At 45.8% G+C, this 20,720-nt stretch overlaps 1 protein-coding gene across 2 annotated transcripts in view; it reads right to left on the bottom strand.

Moving 5' to 3' along the window:
• The window catches only part of dnajb5 (DnaJ heat shock protein family (Hsp40) member B5), a 66,861-nt gene that overhangs the window by 36,759 nt on the left and 9,382 nt on the right, over window positions 1-20,720 (bottom strand). For both annotated transcript variants that reach the window (XM_038790793.1, XM_038790791.1), the window contains exon 3: window positions 4,948-5,558. In XM_038790793.1, coding sequence (XP_038646721.1) covers window positions 4,948-5,558 — 611 coding nt within the window. The remainder of the gene's footprint in view (window positions 1-4,947; window positions 5,559-20,720) is intronic.

Genomic DNA, 20,720 nt, shown 5'->3' with positions numbered 1-20,720 from the left:
TTCTGCAGGAGACATACCTCCGTGTGAAGGACCGGGTTAGGTTCAGGAAGGGGTGGGTCGGGGCAGGTTTATCACTCGGGGTTTGATTTGAAATCGAGAGGAGTGTCGATTTTAATAAGCAATAAAATGGGATTTGAGAGTGCAAATGAGGTGAGGGATCAAGGTGGGATATAGGCGATTGTGAGTGGGGTATTGGAAGGGACACCGGTGGTATTGGTAAACGTGTATGCCTCAAATTGGGATGACGTGGGTTTTATGAGGGGTTTGTTGGCAGCGATCCCGGATTTGGCCATGCACCAGTTGATCGTGGGAGGAGATTTTAACTGTGTCCTGGAGCCGAGGGTGGATAGGTAGAGTTCGAATGGAGAGGAGCGGGGAAGGTTTATGGAGAGGATGGGTACAGTGGAACCATGGTGTTTTCAGAACCCAGGGGGGAGTATTCTTTCTTTTCACATGCCATAAGGTGTATTTGAGGATTCATTACTTTCTAGTGAGTCGGGAGATTTTGGTTGGGAGGGGGCAAAGTACGCAGGGATAGTTATCTCAGACCATGCGCTGACTGGCTGGAGATTCAGTTTAGAACGGGCCGAGAGCAGAGGCCAGGGTGGAGATTTGACTCAGGGTTGTTGGCGAATGGAGGTTTTTGTGGTATGGTGCGGGTGGCGATTAAGGTGTATGTGGAGTTGAATCAGAATGGGTAGGTATCGGCGGCCATTTTTTGGAGGCAGTGGTCTGGGGGAAATTATTTTGTTTAAGGCTCTTGCGGATAGGAAAATGAGGGAGGAACATAACCGTCTTGTGAGCGAGATAGTGGAGGTGGTCAGGGAATATTAGAGGGTGCCAACTGTGGAGAGATTGGCGAGGAGGAAAAAGTTACAGGGGCAGTTTGACAGGTTGACAACGGGGAAGGCAGTTGGACAATTGCGTAGGGCAAGGGGTGGGCAATACGAGTATGGGGAGAAGGCGATCCGTAGCTGCAGAAGCAGGCTGTGTCAAGGGAAATATTGAAGATACGGACTGGGGCTGGGGATGTGGTGTCGGAGCCAGGGAAGATAAACAAGGTGTTTAGGGAGTACTAACAGGGACTCCCCGGTGGGAGGGGAGGGGGACATGAGGTGGTTTCTGGACAAACTGGAATTTCCCCAGCTGGAGGAAGAAAAGAGACAAACGTTGGAGGAGCCCCTGGGGCTGAGGGAGTTGCTGGATAGTATCAGGGTATGAAGTCGAGGAAGGACCCTGGGCCGGATGGGTACCCGCAGAATTTTATAAGGAATCTGCGACGGACCTGGCACCACACCTGTTTAATTCATTTAATGAAGCACTGGAGAAAGGGGAGTTGCCGGATTTGATGACACAGGCAGGCAGTAATCACAATAATCCCGAAAAAGGGGAAGGGCCTGGTGGAATGTGGGCCGTATAGCCCCATATCACTATAGAACATGGATTGAAAGTATTGGCTAAGTTGTTGGCGGTGAGGATGGAAGAGTGTGTCCTCGGGGTGGTGGCAGAAGATGAAACAGGCTCTACGAAGGGCAGGCAGCTTGGAAGTAATATAAGACGGCTGTTGAAAGTGGTGATGAATCCGTCGGGGGCTCTGGTACCGGAGGTGGTGGTGTCCATGGACGGGGAGAAGGCACTTGATCGGTGGAGTGGCGGTACTTGTTCGAAGTTTTGGGAAGGTTTAGGTTTGGGCTGAGATTTGGGGCATCGGTGCGGTTGCTGTGTGTGGCACCAAGGGCGAGTGTGAGGACGAATGATATGAGCTCACAAAGCTTTGACTTAGATAGGGTGAAAAAGGGGAAAAATCTGTAGATTGTATAGTTGATTGTTGGGACGTATGTTTCCCGGGATGTTTATTTGCTGTAATCTCTTTTGATATGTGTGTAATAAAATACATTTTAAAAAAAGGCTCATTTGACAGCATCTTCCAAGCCTGCGACCTCTATCACTTATAAGGACAGGTGCAGCTGACACATGGGAACACCACCACCTGCAAATTCCCCTCCAAGTCACACTTGGAACTATATTGCCATTCCTTAAGTCATAATCCTGGAACTCCCTAACCGCACTGTGGGTATACTTGCCCTGCATGGACTGCAGCAGTTCAAGAAGGCAGCTAACCACCACCTTCTCCTGAGCAATTAGGATGAGCAATAAAAAAATGTTTGCCTAGCCAGTGACGCCCACATCCTGTGAAAAAAGAGTTTTTTTAAAAAACACCCACACCCCCAACAATCCAGAGTGTAGGATGAGAGTGTGATACATGCTGGTAGGCTCCCCTGGAATGCACATATGACTGGAAGTCAAGTCTGTAGATCAGCCGGTTTCTGGGCCAATTATTTCATAAACACACTACTCTACAGTATACAGGAAATATTCACTCCTGGGCTCAACAGATATCCCTTCCGCCAACTTTGATAAGATTATAATTCAACTTTTTCTCTAATCAAGTTAAACTATGCTTTATTCTAATGTATTAACTTTCCAAATATTGATTGGAACCTCTATAGGTCAAACAGTTCGGTTGGGGCAGTTTTTGTACAGTGTGTGCACGAGGGCTTCCTGACACAATGTGTGGATAGGCCGCCAAGAAGTGAGTCCACATTGGATTTGGTACTGGGTAATGAACCAGACCAAGTGTTAGATTTGTTTGTGGGTGAGCACTTTGGAGATAATGACCACAATTCAGTGTCTTTCACTATTGCAATGGAGAGAGATAGGGCCATACGGCAGGGCAGGGTTTAATTATGATGTGATTAGGCAAGAATTAGGGAGCATAAGATGGGAACAGAAACTGTCAGGGAAAGGCACAAATGAAAAGTGGAGCTTGTTCAAGGAACAAATACTGCGTGTCCTTGATAGGTATGTCCCTGTCAGGCAGAGAGGAAATGGCCGTGTGAGGGAACCAAGGTTCACAAAAGAGGTTGAATGTCTTGTCAAGAGGAAAAAGGAAGCGTATCTAAGGATGAGAAAACAAGGTTCTGTTGGGTCGCTTGAGGGTTACAAGGTAGCAAGGAATAAGCTAAAAAAATGGGCTTAGGAGAGCTAGGAGGGGGCATGAGAAGTCCTTGGCGGGTCGGATCAAGGAAAATCCCAAGTCTTTTTACTCTTATGTGAGAAATAAAAGAATGACCAGGGTGAGGTTAGAACCGGTCAAGGACAGTAGTGGGAATTTGTGCACGGAGTCAGAAGAGATAGGAGAGGCATTTCTTCAGTGTTCACCAAGAAGAGGGGCCATGTTTATGAGGATAAGTGTGTGATACACGCTGGTAGGCTGGAGGAGGTAGATGTTCTGAGGGAGGATGTACTAGCAATTTTGAAAAACCTTAGGGCTGACAAGTCCCTTGGGCCAGATGGGATATATCCTAGGATTCTTTAGGAGGCAAGGGATGAGATTGCAGAGCCTTTGGCTTCGATCTTTGTGTCCTCACTGTCCATGGGGATAGTGCCAGAGGACTGGAGAGTGGCGAATGTTGTTCCTCTGTTCAAGAAAGAGAATAGGAATGACCCTGGTAATTATAGGCCGGTTAGTCTTACTTCGGTGGTCGGTAAGTTAATGGAAAAAAAGGTCCTGAAGGATAGGATTTATAACCATTTGGAAAGATGCAGCTTAATCGGGGATAGTCAACATTGATTTGTGAAGAGTAGGTCTTGCCTCACAAATTTGATTGAATTCTTTGAGGAGGTAACTAAGTGCGTAGATGAAGGTAGAGCAGTTGATGTCGTATGGATTTTTAATAAGACGTTTGATAAGGTTCCCCATGGTCGGCTCATGAATAAAGTAAGGAGGTGTGGGATAGAGGGAAATTTGGCCAATTGGATAAGTAACTGGCTATCACATAGAAGACAGAAGATGGTGGTGGAAAGAAAATTTTCAGACTGGAGACCAGTTACCAACGGTGTACCACAGGGATCAGTGCTGGGTTCTCTGCTGTTTGTGATTTTTATCAATGACTTGGAGGAGGGGGCTGAAGAGTGGGTCAGTAAATTTGCTGATGACACCAAGGTTGGTGGAGTAGTGGATGTGGAGGGCTGTTGTAGGCTGCAAAGAGACATTGATAGGATACAGAGCTGGGCTGAAAAACAGCAGATGGAGTTTAACCCTGATAAGTGTGAGGTGATTCATTTTGGTAGGAAAAATTTGAATGCGGATTACTGGGTCAACGGCAAGTTTCTGAGGAATGTGGCGGAACAGAGAGATCTTGGGGTTCATGTCCACAGATCTCTGAAGGTTGCCACTCAAGTGGATAGAGCTGTGAAGAAGGCTTATAGTGTGTTAGTGTTTATTAACAGGGGGTTTGAGTTTAAGAGCCATGGGGTTATGCTGCAACTGTACATGACCCTGGTGAGACCACATTTGGAATATTGTGCACAGTTCTGGTCACCACGCTATAGGAAGGATGTGGAAGCATTGGACAGGGTGCAAAGGATATTTACCAGGATGCTGCCTGGTTTGGAGGGTAGGTCTTATGAAGAAAGGTTGAGTGAGCTAGGGCTTTTCTCTTTGGAGCGGAGGAGGATGAGAGGCGACTTAAGAGGTTTATAAGATAATGAGGGGGGATAGATAGAGTGGATGTTCAGAGACTTTCCTCAGGTGGATGTAGCTGTTACAAGGGGTCATAACTATAAGGTTCAGGGTGGGAGATTTAAGAGGGATGTCCGAGGTAGGTTCTTTACTCAGAGTGGCTAGGGTGTGGAATGGACTGCCTGCTGTGATAGTGGAGTTGGACACTTTAGAAACTTTCAAGCAGTTATTGGACAGGCACATGGAGCCCACCACAATGACAGGGAGTGGGATAGATTGATCTTGGTTTCAGACAAAGCTCGGCACAACATCGAGGGCCGAAGGGCCTGTTCTGTGTATAAATATTGGATATCAGGAAATAATTTACATTTCAAGATTGCATCAATTTCTATTAGGTTAAAACAAAACTTGTCTGCACCTACCTCTCTCAGGGTGATTTTCGCGACATAAACAACATTGGATCCATCTCTCTTGAAATGGAGATGAGGCTTGTCTTTCAGAATAAAGACAATATCAGCTGGGATGTTGGTTGCTGTTTCATCACCTTCCCTGGGGAATGTGATTTTTGTGCCCTCTTTCCAACCTTTTTTAATAACAACATTCAGAATCTTGTCTTCGGTCCTTGTGGTTCGGCCATCTGGGTTCAACCGTCTACGTGTGATCTTCATTCTTTTTGTACAACCATGATAGATTTCTTCAAGAGACACTCTAAGTTCATGAATTACAGGGGGATCTTGTATCTTTCTTCGAGTATGGAGGGAGTCTGGGTGCCGTCGATGAAATCCATTCATTCCATTGAAACCAAAACGGTTGAATGCATTAAAGGGGTCATGGTCATCCTCATCGTCATCAATGTCCATGTCTTCATGACTGAAGTCATTAGCCATTCGAGAGCGTCCTTGAGTGCCAAAGAAAATATCAAAAGGACTGGAACCACCAAAAAAGGAAGCAAACGTAGCATGGGGATCACCGTGGAAAGTGTAGTGGAACGTGTTGCCGGAGCCACCAGTAGACACCCCTCCAGCTTTTAGACCTATAACATACAACAGATTACACGTGTTATAAGAAGGGTTTATTAACATTTTTAAAATGACGTTGCTTATTGAGTGGGCTAAACCCACAGATTAAGTTTCAAAACTTTGCAAGTGGTCTAAAGATCTAAACAGCTGGACTCAAAATGACTGAATATAACTTGACCTGGTAATTTACAAAACTATCAGAAGGGAGTTGGGCAATCTGAATATAGCATGCAAAAAACAATTAAGATTAATGAGTGCGAACTTCCATTTCCTGAACTACATAAAGACACTCAGACATAATCTAATTATTCAGGACAGCACAATGTACAGTAGTTAGCATTGCTGCTTCACAGCGCCAGGGACCTGGGTTCAATTCCGGCCTTGGGTGATTGCCTGTGTGGAGTTTGCATTTTTTCTCCCAGTGTCTGTGTGGGTTTCCTATGGATGCTCCAGTTTCTTCCCACAATAGATATGCAGGTTAGGTGGGTCATGGGTTACGGGTTTAGGGCTAGGTAGGATGCTCTTTCAGAAGGTTTGTGCAAACTCAATGGGTTGAATGGCCTCCTTCTGCACTGTAGGAATTCTATGATTCTCAGTGGGTGGCGACCAATCCATTAAACAACACCACTTTGGACAATGGATTCCAGTTGAGAAGAGGGCCCCACCAACAATTGATTCTAATCACTTTAAACAATGGACTTGCTATAACTACATGGGTAACTGGCTGATTTGTGAAGGAAGGTCATGTGGCAGCAAACTAGCCCTTTATGTAAAAAGACACCGACTTCCAGGGTCAGTGTGCTGAAAGACCATGAATGGGTAACAGCAAAAAGACTAGTGGTTCTTTTATCTCTCTCTCTCTACCTCGCTCTAGCCATTTTGCAAGTGTACCCTGCCTGCCAAACACCGCAGGCAGCATCTTCAACATAAAACCCAAGAATCCGGAACCCAGCCTGAAATCACCCAGGTCATCAACTTGCAGGATCCATATATGATTAACTTTCTTTTGGGACTCAAACAATTTAACCTAATCTCCCTCTTTGTAACTTATTTTGGTGTGCCTGTGCATGTATGCATATGTGTACGAACATCTTGAGTGCATTTGTGAGGGAGAGTTTTTTTTAATAGATCAGGTGTTCAGTACAATACAGTAAGAAGTCTTACAACACCAGGTTAAAGCCCGACAGGTTTGTTTCAAACACTAGCTTTCAGAGCACTGCTCCTTCCTCAGGTGAATGAAGAGGTATGTTTCAGAAACATATATATAGACAAATTCAAAGATGCCAGACAATGCTTAGAATGTGAGCATTTGCAGGTAATCAAGTCTTTACAGATCCAGAGATAGGGGTAACCCCAGGTTAAAGAGGTGTGAATTGTCTCAAGCCAGGACAGTTGAATTTGTCTATATATGTTTCTAGAACATTCCTCTTCATTCACCTGAGGAAGGAGCAGTGCTCCGAAAGCTAGTGTTTGAAACAAACCTGTTGGACATCTTAAGTACAATAGTTACCATTTCCTTTTTTTAAATTTCCAAGAAAGCCTGTATTTTACAGTCACAACAAATAAACAGTTAAACATTCAATGAATTTGTAAGCAAATTCTTTTAAAACACCTGATGTATTCAACCCACAGGGGGAAAGAGAACAGGGAGCAATTCTACTACTTTATCACCTGGCCACAGGGGTAAGAATATTAAACTAGACACAGAAGCCCAATGAATCATGGTGGGACGAGGAGAACAAGGGTGGTAAACAAGTGGGATTGGGTGTGGGATTTCATACATGGAGTGTTACAAAAGCTGAAATTTACACGGTCAAGGATGTGAGGTCACCTAGTGGTATACTGGAGTAAACAAAGTCTGTATGTAGAATGCCAATGTGAAGTCAAGGCTGGAAAATGTTGTGGAGATGAAAGTCAGCAGTTTAAAGGTAAAAATCACAAGGGGTTGTGATGAATGTGAGAAATTGGATATATATATTATTTTATATATGTTGCAGTAAGCCTGGGTTAAGGTACAAATAATTGCTTCAGTAATATTATTAAAGAACCTAAGATAAGGTATCCAGACTGTGTCTGCTAAAGCTATAATTAAGACGTAAAATGTGAAGTCAATTGATTCTAACCATTGACTTGTTTACATATAGGGGACTAATGGAACATAGTTATGATTGCTGGAGATTCCATGGGGAGTAGATAATTTATGAGGGGTTAAATTTAGTCCTAGCCAAGCAGGTCATGTGACATCTTAATGGGATACAGATAATACAATTGATGGGACGAGCCAGGTCGGTCTGTTGCTTTGCAGTTTGCCAAAGGGTTTAAGTGTGACAAAACAGAAGAATTTTAAGTTGAACATCAATTTTGCCAAATGCTGCTTGGTTGAGCAGATTTGTACTAACTATGCTCCTGAAAGGGTCTCTCTCTCTTTCTCTCCAAACGTCTCTCCACAACTAAGCAAGTAATCTGTTTAACTTTATTTATAAATAGCATTTGAATTGTATTGAGATGCTAAGTTGGAGTTAGTAGGAGGTATAAATAGCAAGTTTAAATTTTTTGCTGCATTTAAGAGCTGTTTAACTGATAATTGTAAAGCTATTTTCTTTGATGTTAATATGGTTAATTCTGTGTTTGAATTAAAGTTTGTTTTAACATAAAAGATATCTACTTGTTAGAGTAATGACTCCTTGGGTGAAGTATCTTTCCTCAATTTTACAACTTTTAACAAAATGTGGGGGTTCTTGTCTGGTATCCTAACAAATGTTAGGGTCTGGTCCGTATCCTAACAGGGTCACAAGGCCAGCTTATGATCAAACAGGACACAGATAACTCAAGAATTCTAGGCCAGCCCAAGACAATGGAATTTGTATTTGAGGCAAAGTCAGTTACTTCAATCTTCTTGATGTTTACGTGGAGGAAATTGAAATTCATTCAAGACTGTGACAAGGAATCATGTAATTATGCCACCTTGTATGATCTGTAGTGAAATGGCAAAAACATTGCCATTTTGCCGGCAGCCTGGAGATTTCCCGACGGTGCGGGGCTGCCCGCAATGGAAAAACCCCTTTGGCTGGCTGGCAAGTCGGAGAATCGCACGGGCGCCCCCCCACCAGAGGGACAGAATCTCGCCCATTAGTTTTCCCTTTGTTAACTGTCAAGACTGTGGACCAATGGGGCAGCATGGTGGCGCAGTGGGTAAGCCCTGCTGCCTCACGGTGTCGTGGTCCCAGGCTCGATCCCAGCTCTGGGTCACTGTCCATGTGGAGTTTGCACATTCTCTCAGTGTTTGCGTAGGTTTCACCCCACAATCCAAAGATGTGCAGGCTAGGTGGATTGCCCACGCTAAATTGCCCCTCAATTGTAAATAATTAATTGGGTACTCTAAAAAGACTGTGGACCAATGCATTTGTATAAAATCACCAGTGACCTCAGCATTCAATGCAGTTAGTGCTAACAACAGACCACGGCCTGAGTATTTAGCATTTAATTTTACAATAAAAATCTAGCACTAGTGTCCATATAGTTAATTGTAACTTAATCTAATAACGACTAGAGTATTTATTTTAAATTAATTAACTCGTGCTTAAATGTCACTCATGGGGTGCAGTGCTCTAACTGTGAGATGTGGGAGATCCGTGACGCTTCCAGCGTTCCAGTGGACTACGTCTGCAGGAAGTGTAACCAATGGCAGCTCCTCACAGACTATGTGGTTTGGTTGGAGCAGCAGCTGGATGCACTTAGGAGCATGCAGGTGGCGGAAAGCGTCATAGATAGGAGTTATAGAGATGTGGTCACACCCAAAATGCAGGTAGACAGATCGGTGACCACTGGAAAGGGCAGGCAGTCAGTGCAGGAATCCCTTGTGGCTGTCCCCCTCTAACAAAAATACCAATTTGGATACTGTTGGGGGGAAATAGCCTATCAGGGTAAAACAATAGCAGCCAGAACGGTGACACCAAACTGGCTCTGTTGCTTAGCAGGGGTGGGACAATAAGCAAAGTGCAGGAGAGTGATAGTTATAGAGGGCTCTATAAAGTGTTTCTGTGGATGTGGATATGTTGCCTCCCTGGTGTCAGTCAAGGGTGTCTCTGACCGAACACAGGACATCCTGAAGGTGGAGGGTGAACAGCCAGGAGGCCATAGTACACATAGGTACTAACGATATTGACAGGAAGAGTGATGAGATCCTGCAAAAGGAGTTCAGGGAGTTAGGCAGTAAGCTAACAAGCAGGATCCCTAGGGTTGTAATATAAAACATAGTACAGTACAGGCCCTTTGGCCCACGACGTTGTGTCGACCACTTATCCTAATCTAAGATCAACCTAACCTACACCCCTTCAATTTACTGTTGTCCATGTGCCTGTTCAGAGTCACTTAAATGTCCCTAATGACTCTGACTCCACCACCTCCGCAGACGAGTTTCCGACCTCATATTCACACCATTGCTAAGGGCACCGATTTCTATCTCCATAACATCACTCAACTTCCTGCCTCAGCTCATTTGCTGCTTAAACCCGATTCTCCGACTCTCCTGTTAATCCTGCTGGAGCTACTCAGACTATCTAACCAGTCTGCTACAATCCACATGGTGGGTGTGATGTGTTCCAAATCAACCCTGTCTACTCACTAAATGTCTCCACTGGAAAGAGGAAGATCATGTGTGCTGTGTCCGTATATAGGATTATGCCCTGTGCCACATGCCAGTGAGGCTAGAAATTGGAGGAAATTGCAGCTAAATACGTGGCTAAACTGGTGGTGCAGGAGGAAGGGTTTCAAATTCCTGGAACACTGGGATCTCTTGGGGCAGGTGTGACCTGTACAAGAAGGAAGGGTTGCATCTAAACTGGAGGGGCACCAATATCCTGGCTGGGAGGTTTGCTAGAGTTACTCAGGAGGATTCAAACTAATATGGTAGGGGGGTGGGAACCAGAGAGTTACCTTAGATGGTGTAATAACTGAAGGGGAGAAAACAACATCACCCTGTCTGCTCAAACACAGTGGTTTGAAGTGTATTTGTTTCAATGCCAGAGTATAGCAGGTAGGGCAGATGAACTTAGAATACTTATTAGTACTTGAAACAATGATGGTGTGGCTATCACAAAAACGTGGTTAAAGGAAGGGCAGGATTAGCAGCTTAACGTTGGAGGATATAGATGCTTCAGGAGAGATAGAGGATGATGTAAAAGGGGTGGAGGAGTAGCATCTGGTTAGGAGAATATTATAGCTGTACTGCGGGAGGACACCTCGGAAGGCTCAAACAATGAGGCAATCTGGGTAGAACTCAGGAACAGGAAGGGGGCAATCGTCACGTTAGATGTTTATTACAGGCCCCCAACTGCCAGGGAGAGAGATAGAGGAGCAGATGGTAGAGAGATTTTGGATAGGTGCCAAAGCAACAGTGTTGTTGTGGTCGGGGGATTTCAATTTCTCCTATATTTACTGGGACTCAATTAGTGCTCGGGGCTTGGATGGGCAGAGTTTGTAATGTGATTTAGAGATGTGGATCAGAAATTGGCTAGTTGAAAGAAGACAGAGTGGTGGTTGATGGGAAATGTTCAGAATGGAGTTCAGTTACGAGTGGCGTACCACAAGGATCTGTTCTGGGGCCGTTGCTGTTTGTCATTTTTATAAATGACCTAGAGGAGGGAGCAGAAGGATGGGTAAGTAAATTTGCAGACGACACTAAAGTCGGTGGAGTTGTAGACAGTGCGGAAGGATGTTGCAGGTTACAGAGGGACATAGATAAGCTGCAGAGCTGGGCTGAGAGGTGGCAAATGGAGTTTAATGTGGAGAAGTGTGAGGTGATTCACTTTGGAAAGAATAACAGGAATGCGGAATATTTGGCTAATGGTAAAATTCTTGGTAGTGTGGATGAGCAGAGGGATCTCGGTGTCCATGTACATAGATCCCTGAAAGTTGCCACCCAGGTTGATAGGGTTGTGAAGAAGGCCTATGGTGTGATGGCCTTTATTGGTAGAGGGATTGAGTTCCGGAGCCATGAGGTCATGTTGCAGTTGTACAAAACTCTAGTACGGCCGCATTTGGAGTATTGCGTACAGTTCTGGTCGCCTCATTATAGGAAGGACGTGGAAGCTTTGGAACGGGTGCAGAGGAGATTTACCAGGATGTTGCCTGGTATGGAGGGAAAATCTTATGAGGAAAGGCTGATGGACTTGAGGTTGTTTTCGTTAGAGAGAAGAAGGTTAAGAGGTGACCTAATAGAGGCATACAAAATGATCAGAGGGTTAGATAGGGTGGACAGCGAGAGCCTTCTCCCGCGGATGGAGGTGGCTATCACGAGGGGACATAGCCTTAAATTGAGGGGTAATAGATATAGGACAGAGGTCAGAGGTGGGTTTTTTACGCAAAGAGTGGTGAGGCCGTGGAATGCCCTACCTGCAACAGTAGTGAACTCGCCAACATTGAGGGCATTTAAAAGTTTATTGGATAAGCATATGGATGATAAGGGCATAGTGTAGGTTAGATGGCCATTAGTTTTTTTCCATGTCGGTGCAACATTGAGGGCCGAAGGGCCTGTACTGCGCTGTATCGTTCTACGTTCTACGTATCCAGGAAGGCATCTCGATGCAATACCTAGATAGTACAACTAGGAACGGGCATACTGGACCTGGTATTGGGGAACGAGCCTGGACAGATGGTTCAGGTTTCAGTAAGGGAACATTTTGGGAGTGGTGACCACAATTCCGTAAGTTTTAGGATACTTTTGGATAGGGATGAGGGTAATCCTCACGTTAAGGTGCTAAACTGGGGAAAGGCAAATTCTGATAACATTAGACAGGAATTGAAATATTTGGATTGGTTGCGGCTGTTGGAGGGTAAATCAACATCGGACTAAAGGGACGCTCCTCAATTTCTTCGGCTTGAGGATGGTGAATCTGTGGAACTCTTTGCAGCAGAAAGCTATGGAGGCCAAATCACTGAGTGTCTTTAAGACAGAGATAAATATGTTTTTGATTAATAAGGGGATCAGGGGTTATGGGGAGAAGGCATAAATATGGGGTTGAGAAAATTATCAGCCATGATTGAATGGCAGAATAGACTTGATGGGCCAAGTGGCCTAATTCTGCTACTATGTCTTATGGAGTCTTCCAAGCAACAGTTTATTAGGATTCAGGAAAGTCGCGTTCCTGAGAGAACGAAGGAGAGGTATGGGAAGTTTAGGGAGACTTGGCTAACGAGTAATATTGTGAACCTCATCAAAAAGAAAACATTGCTTTTGTTCGGTCTAGAAGGTCTAGACTCTAGAGGACAGTCAAAACCCTTGAGGAGTATAAAGAAAGTAGGAAAGTACTTAAGCGGGAAATTAGGAGGGGTCTTGAAAAGTTCTTTGCAAGTAGGATTAAGGTTAATTCCAAAGTTTTTTATTCATACGTAAAAAGCAAGAGGATGGCCAGGGAAAGGATCGGACCACTTAAGGACAGTGGGGAGAATCTATGTGTTGAGCCAGAGAAAATAGGCGAGGTACTAAATGTGAACTTTGCATCAGTGTTTACCAAAGAAAAGGATTTTGTGGACGATGATTCTTGGCTAAGGTGTGTGGACAGTCTGGGTCATGTTGACATCGAAAAAGGAAGTGGTATTGAGTCTTTTAAAGGACATTAAGGCAGATACATTCCCTGGGCCGGATGGGATTTACCCCAGAATACAGATGGAATCAAGGGAGGAAATTGCTGGGGCCTTAACTGATATCCTTGTATCCTCAGTGGATACAGGCGAGATCCCAGAGGACTGGAGAATAGCTTATGTGGTACCGCTGTTAAGAAAGGGAGCAGGGATAATCCAGGAAACTATAGGTTGGTGTCCAATTTACCTCATGTCGGTAGCAGGTAAATTATTGGAGAGAATTCTCAGGGACAGGATTTATACCCTTTGGAAACAAATGGACTCATAAGCAATAGACAGCATGGTTTTCTGAAGAGGAGGTTGTGCCTCACTAACGTAATCGAGTTTTTTGAGGAGATGACAAAGAGGATTGATGAGGGGAGGGTGGTGGATGTTGTTTACATGGACCTCAGTAAAGCCTTTGACAAGGTGCCTCATGGCAGACTGCTACAAGAAGTGAAGTCCCACAGGATCAGAGGCAAGGTGGTAAGATGGATACAGAACTGGTTCAGTCACAGAAGGCAGGGTAATAATGGAAGGGTGTTTTTCTGAATGGAAGGTTGTGACTAGCGGTGTTCCACAGGGATCTGTGCTGGGGCCTCGGTTTGTAGTATACATAAACAATTTGGTTGACAATATAGCTGGTCTGATTAGCAAGTTCACTGATGACACCAAAGTTGGTGGAGTGGCAGATAGTGTTGAGGATTGTCAGAGGATACAGCAGGACATAGATAGGTTGGAGACTTGGGCAGAGAATTGGCAAATGGAGATTAATCCAGACAAATAAGGTAATGCATTTTGGTAGATCTAACAGAGGGGAAATATACCGTAAATGGAAAAACTCTTAGGAATATAGAAAGTCAGAGAGATCTGGGTGTGCAGGTACACAGATCTTTGAAAGTGGCAACACAATTAGGCAAAGTACTGTAGTCAAGAAAGCATACAGAATGCTTGCCTTCATTGGCCAGGTCAGAGAGTATAAAAACTGGCAAGTCATGTAACAGTTGTATAGAACCTTGGTGAGGCCACATTTGGAATATTGCACACAATTCTGGTCAACTCACTACCAGAAGGATGTGGCGGTTTGGAGAGGGTGCGGTGGAGGTTTACCTGGATGGAGCCTGGTCTGGAGGGTGTTAACCGTGTGGAGAGGCTGAATAGACTCAGGCTGTTTTCATTAGAACAACGGAGGCTGAGGGGATGACCTGATAGAGGTCTACAAGATTATGATGGGCATGGATAGAGTGGATGAGCAGGCACTCTTTGCCAGGGTGGAGAGGTCAGTCACCAGGGAGCATTGGTTTAAAGCCCATGGGGCAACGTTTAACGGAGATGTGCAAGGCAGGTTTTTAATTGCATAGAGGCCGGTGAGTACCAGGGGAGGTTGTGGAAGTCAATACATTAACAGCGTTCAAAAGGCATCTTGACAAATACATGGATTGGATGGGTATAGAGGGAAATGGCACAAAGAAGCACTGAGGGTTTTGGCCAAGGGTGGTATCATGACCGATACAGGCTTGGAGGGCCGAAGGGCCTGTTCCTGTGCTGTATTGTTCTTACTGAATGATGGACATCCAAAGTGATGCAAAGTACTATGGCGGTGCTTCACAAACTATTTTCCAACCAGGCCCCATTTTAACTCGCCACACTTTCTCAAGGGTAATTGGGTATAGGCACCAAATGCTGGTTTTACCAGCAACGCCCAAACCCATGACTGAATATATATAAAAAATCTCTTAATTCCATACATGACTCCAGATGCCAAAATCGAAAAAGAAAAAAAGCAACATAGTAACATTCAGCATATAATTATTAACGTTCATGTATTACAGTTGAACATACACGCACGCTTCCTAACCCCTTCAACATACTCAATCAGCAGCCCTTCTTCCCAAAGCCCCTCCCAACCACAAGGCCTAATGTGGTGAATGTGATTCACACCGGATTATAATCTGTATACATGTGCCTATATTGTAAGTGCAGTTGCACTACCTGACCACCAGGGGGAGTAGCTCTGGGAATGCTCGAGAATAGTACTGGGCTTCTCCCTTGGTTCCGCCCAGGACTCCTCCCCCTGGAGCTGCTGTATAAAGATCAGTGCCACATGGTCAGCTGGCCAGTTCACCGAAAGTTCAATGGCTAACCGGCTGGCTCTGTTGTGAGTATATTAAAACCGCTATTCTAATCCTACAAGCACGTGCCCATAGAATTGTTGGTTCCAACACCTTATTCACATGGAAGCCTGGATTCTCTCACAGCAACCCTGAGCTGTCCTGGTGTTCCACAGGTTCTTTCATGGCCAGGCCACTGTGACTGACAATTAGTACAGATTCAATGGCATCATATCTGGCTGCAACACAGCCTGGTTTGGCAACTGCTTGGCCCAGGACCGCAAAAAACTTCAGAGAGTCGTGAACACCACCATCACACAAACCTGCCTCCCATCCATCGACTCCATTTACACCTTCCGCTGCCTGGGGAAAGCAGGCTGCATAATCAAAGACCCCTCCCACCCGGCTTACTCACTCTTCCAACTTCTTCCATCGGGCAGGAGATACAGAAGTCTGAGAACACGCACAAACAGACTCAAAAACAGCTTCTTCCCTGCTGTTACCAGACTCCTAAATGACCCTCTTATGGACTGACCTCATTATCACTACACCCTGTATGCTTCATCCGATGCCGGTGCTTATGTAGTTACATTGTATACCTTGTGTTGCCGTATTAAGTATTTTCTTTTATTCCCTTTTCTTCCCATGTACTTAATGATCTGTTGACCTGCTTGCAGAAAAATACTTTTCACTGTACCTCGGTACACGTGACAAGAAACAAGTCCAATCCAATCCAGACCCACCCTCTCCCCCTTTCCTGGCAAACCCCACAGAGACTCTGGCTCTGCTGTTTGCACCTCTGGATAAAACCTCTCAAATGTAAACTCAGGTTCTGCTGCACCTCCTGAATGCCAGCTCCCTTGCCCCCTCCTTTGTCAGCTGAACTCTGAAAAATCAGGTTCCGCTGCCCCCCCCCCCCCCCCCCCCCCCCCCAAAAACACCCCCATCCACCACTGACTGCCGGCTCCATCAAGCGGCCAGCAGCAGAACGCACCTTCCCAGTGGGATGAGTAATGGCATCCAAGTCCAAGCCTGCCCCAAGACAGTGTCAGCAGCTAGGGGTTCAGGTAAAGTGAGAATTCCATGGAATTCAATGAATTCCAATGGGCTCCCCACAGGCTTCAGGCAGCTTAAAAAAACATGCAATTGAATGCATCAACTACAGAGTGGCTGAGGTTAGAAAATCATTTCCAAGTGCAGAATTCCATACTTGAAAAGTTGGAAATCCACCTGTCAAAAGTTCTCATTTCTGAAGCTGATTCTTTGTCTAATTATGCTTCTGCTGGTGGGGGAGGATCACCTTTTTCCAATAGTATGTACAGATACCCATTTTGTACTTAAGTATTTCTCTTAACTTCCACTTTTGCATCCAATAAATCACGGCCAGGTTTCTTCTATCCTTACAAAATATTTTCTTTGCAGTCTTACACTGACTGATTCAAGTATCTTCTTCCTTTACTTCGGCTGTAAACTGAATTGTTATTATAATAATCTTGCCAAGGCCAGTCTTCCAAGTATCTTCCTAGTGTTATTATAATAATTTCGCCAAGGCCAGTTTTCCGACACCCTTTTATTTACATAACGAAAAAGGCCACAGCTGTGGCTTACAATGCACATATCCAAGACTAGAGACCTATAGAAAACTGACTCAGGTTGGAGCAGCAGATTTTAAACTCCCGCTGCTCGTTTCCCATTGGGCGAACTCCCACCCACTCAATAGGGAAGTTCATATTCCTTGAAGCCCATGGGACGATCTATTGATAATTCTCCGGGTTCGCCTTAACAGTTATGACTAAAATTCAAAATTGTGACTGACATTAAATAAAGCCAAGTGTAAGATCATAAAGCATAGTCAGAGGACTGGGATGCAAATTTCATGAAGGTGTAAGGATGTTTCCTCTGCAGAAGATTCAGGAGAGACATTTCAAAGTTCTTAAGGGCATAGAAAAATTGAGCTTTGATGTTACGTTTAGAATTGCCAGCAGGTCTAGAATCAGAAACAGAATCAAATTCACACTTGGTTCCTAAACAGTTTAGATTTAATTATGGAAAAGGCTACTTCCAGTGGCGACCATGGAGAAGTAGGTCGCACATTCGATAGCTCCCGCCTGTAATGGACTTTCGGACCTTTTTGCCCTGATTTTTCTTGGTTTTTGTGGGATAAATCGGAGAACTATGTTATAGTAAGGAGAATTCCCTCTCTGGTGTATGGAGAATTGGACCAGAAGTGGCCGTGTGAAACGACTTAGTCCTGGTAGTGAGAAGCAAGCGGAGCTGGTACCACGGGACAGCATGGCGGAGGGCAAGGGCCGAGGAGAGACGACTCAGTGGTCGACGGAGCAGCTGGTGAAGCTTTTTGAGGATTGCTTCGCCAAGCTGAAAAAAGATACGCTGGACCCGATCAAGACTGCGATTGATCAAGTAGTCTTGAATCAGGAGACCCAGGGGAAAGCGATACGGGAGATCGAACAAAGGTTATCCGACCAGGAGGACTATATAACCGTGCTGGATGATCACCAGAAGAGGATGCAGGAGAAGCTGAAGGACCTGGAGAATAGGTCCAGGAGGCAGAACCTCAGAATCATTGTCCTCCCTGAAGGCAGTGAAGGATCGGATGCGAGTTGCATATGTGACAGACATGCTGGAGAAGTTGATGGGGGCTGGGGCGTGCCCTCGGCCCCTGGAGGTGGAAGGGCGCATAGAGCCCTCGCGAGGAAGCCCAGGGCGAATGACCCGCCGAGGGCATTGGTGGTACGTTTTTACCAGTTTACAGATCAGGAACACGTCTGCGGTGGGCCAAGAAAGAATGGAGCAGCAAATAGGAGAACTGTGAGTTGCGTATTTACCAGGACCTGGGAGCAGAGCTGGCCAAGAGACGAGCTGGGTTCAATCAGGCAAAGGCGACCCTCTTCAAGAAGGGGGTGAAATTCGGGATGCTTTACCCAGCACGGCTGTGGGTTACGCACGAGGAACGAGACTTTTATTTTGAGACGCCGGACGATGTATGGGCATTCATTAAAGGAAAGAAGCTGGAGACAATTGAAAGGACACTTAAGTTGCGGAGAAGTTTTGTAGCAGGGCTCGTAATACTGTACTGGTTTTTCAAAAGAAAAGGGTGCTTTGCCTTGCAGGGATTTGATGTATGGGGGGGGGGGGGGGTCTTCAAGTTAGAGCTTTCCTTTGGGAGACTGGATTGTGCTTTAAGGGACTGGCTCTTCACTGGTTTCTGTTAATTGCATCTTTGTGTTTGTTTTTGCTGCTGTTTACTTGATTTTGTTGCTGTTAGTAGGTTTATTCATGTGGGGGGAGAGGTTCAAACAATAGGGAGACAGACTGTTTGGCGCCGAGGGAGGGGGTTATCGGAGTCAGCATGGTTCAGCTGACTCTCGGAACCACAGTGGGGGGTGAGCAAGTGTTAATCTGGTGCTTGGCCTGGGGAATGAGGTTTCTGGTGCTGTTGGGGGGCGGGAAAGGGGGGGGGGGGGGGAAGAGAAGACTGCTTTGCTGACAGGGGAGGAACTATTGTCAGGGAATAAATGAGAGATCAGGAGCAGCTGCTGCTCATGGGGTTACTCGGGGAAGTGGGGGGGGGGGGACTTTAACACGGTCATTGATCCGGAATTGGATCGGTCAATATCTAGGACAGGGAGGAGGCCGGCTGTGGCAAAGGAATGGAAAGGCTTTATAGCACAGATGGGGAGGTATAGACCCATAGAGATTTATACGGCCCAGGGCGAAGGAGTTTTCTTTTTTTCCTCACGTCCATAAAGATTACTCTCGTATTGACTTTTTTGTTCTGAGCAGGGCGCTAATACCAAAGGTAGTGGGGACGGAATACTTGGCAATTATAGCCTCAGATCATGACCCGCATTGGGTGGATTTGTGGGTTGGCGAGGAGAGAGGGCAGTGTCCGTTACGGAGATTGGATCTGGGGTTGCTAGAGGGTGAAGCGGTCTGCGGGCAGGTGAATAAGTCCATTCAGAACTATCTGGAAACAAACAACACGGGAAAGGTATCTGCGGCGACAGTGTGGGAAGCTCTGAAAGCAGTTGTTAGAGGGGAGCTCATTTCGATTCGGTCCCACAGGGAAAAGGGGGAACGGGCAGAGAGGGAGAGATTAGTGGAGGAGATACTCTGGGTGGACACGCTGGCCCGAGATGCGGGGCTCCTGAGGGAGCGGCGGAAGTTGCAGGCGGTGTTTGAGTTGTTGACCACAGGGAAAGCAGTGGAACAGTTGAGGAAGGTAAGAGCTTCGAAGGACTGGCAGGGGCTGGTTCGGAAGCGGGCGTGGATCATCAGGTCTCGCTCTATGCAGACGATTTGCTTTTGTACATTTCGAACCCGCTGGAGGGGATGGGAGAGGTCATGCGGATCTTGGGGGAATTTGGCAGTTTTTCGGGGGAATAAAGTGAACATGGGGAAGAGCGAAATGTTCGTGATTCAGGCTGGAGGGCAGGAGGAGAGACTGGGGGAGCTGCCGCTTAGAATGGTAGAACATAAAACATTACAGCGCAGTACAGGCCCTTCGGCCCTCGATGTTGCAGGGAAGAGCTTTCGCTATCTGGGAATCCAGGTGGCTCGGAAATGGGAGGCACTGCATAAGCTTAATCTATCCCGGTTGGTAGAGCAAATGGAAGGGGATTTTAAGAGATGGGACATGCTCCCGTTGTCGCTGGCGGGGAGGCAGACCAGGTGCTTTGGGCATTCTGCGGCTCTGGCACGTTGGTCATTGCCAGGTTATCTGTGAGGCACTGACTGGGTAACTTTTTTTTTTCTCAGGGTCTTTTGAGTCCAGCAACACGAAGTATCCTGCGGCTGAGCTTTTTCTGCCTGTGCAGGTTTGGGGCAGGGTGATGAAGATGGTAGAGTGGATGGTAGAGTGGATTAGTCGCTGGTCAGTCCAGCAATCGTGCAGGTGATGCGTACGCCTTTTAGATCTCTTGCTCAAACAATGATGTAGTCTACTAGTGCCAGTGCTTGGAGCCGGGGTGTTGCCATGAAGTCTTCTGCAGAACAGGGTGTGGGAGGTGACTAGGTAATTTTCTAAACATTTTGTCAGGAGGAGGACTCCATTGGTATTTGTTTTCCCTTAACCTTCCCTACCTATAATAATAATAAATATTGTCACAAGTAGGCTTACATTAACACTGCAATGAAGGTACTGTGAAAATTGCCTAGTCGCCACACTCTGGCACCTAATCGGGTACACAGAGGGAGAATTCAGAATATCAAACCACCAAAAAAAGCACCTCTTTTGGGATTTGTGGGAGGAAACCGGAGCAAACCTACATAGACATGGGGAGAGCGTGCAGACTCTGCACAGGCGGACTCAAGCGGGATTCGAAACCGGACTCTGGTGCAGTGAAGCAACAGTACTAACCACTGTGCTACCATGCCTAACACACCTTTCCAAAGGTTTGCATCCTTCCCGACCCTAGCATTCAA

This window comes from Scyliorhinus canicula, chromosome 3 (genome assembly GCF_902713615.1).
Source record: "Scyliorhinus canicula chromosome 3, sScyCan1.1, whole genome shotgun sequence".
Lineage (NCBI taxonomy): Eukaryota > Metazoa > Chordata > Chondrichthyes > Carcharhiniformes > Scyliorhinidae > Scyliorhinus > Scyliorhinus canicula.
The sequence above is the reverse complement of the archived record's forward strand: the minus strand, read 5'-3'. Positions and strand labels throughout refer to the sequence as shown.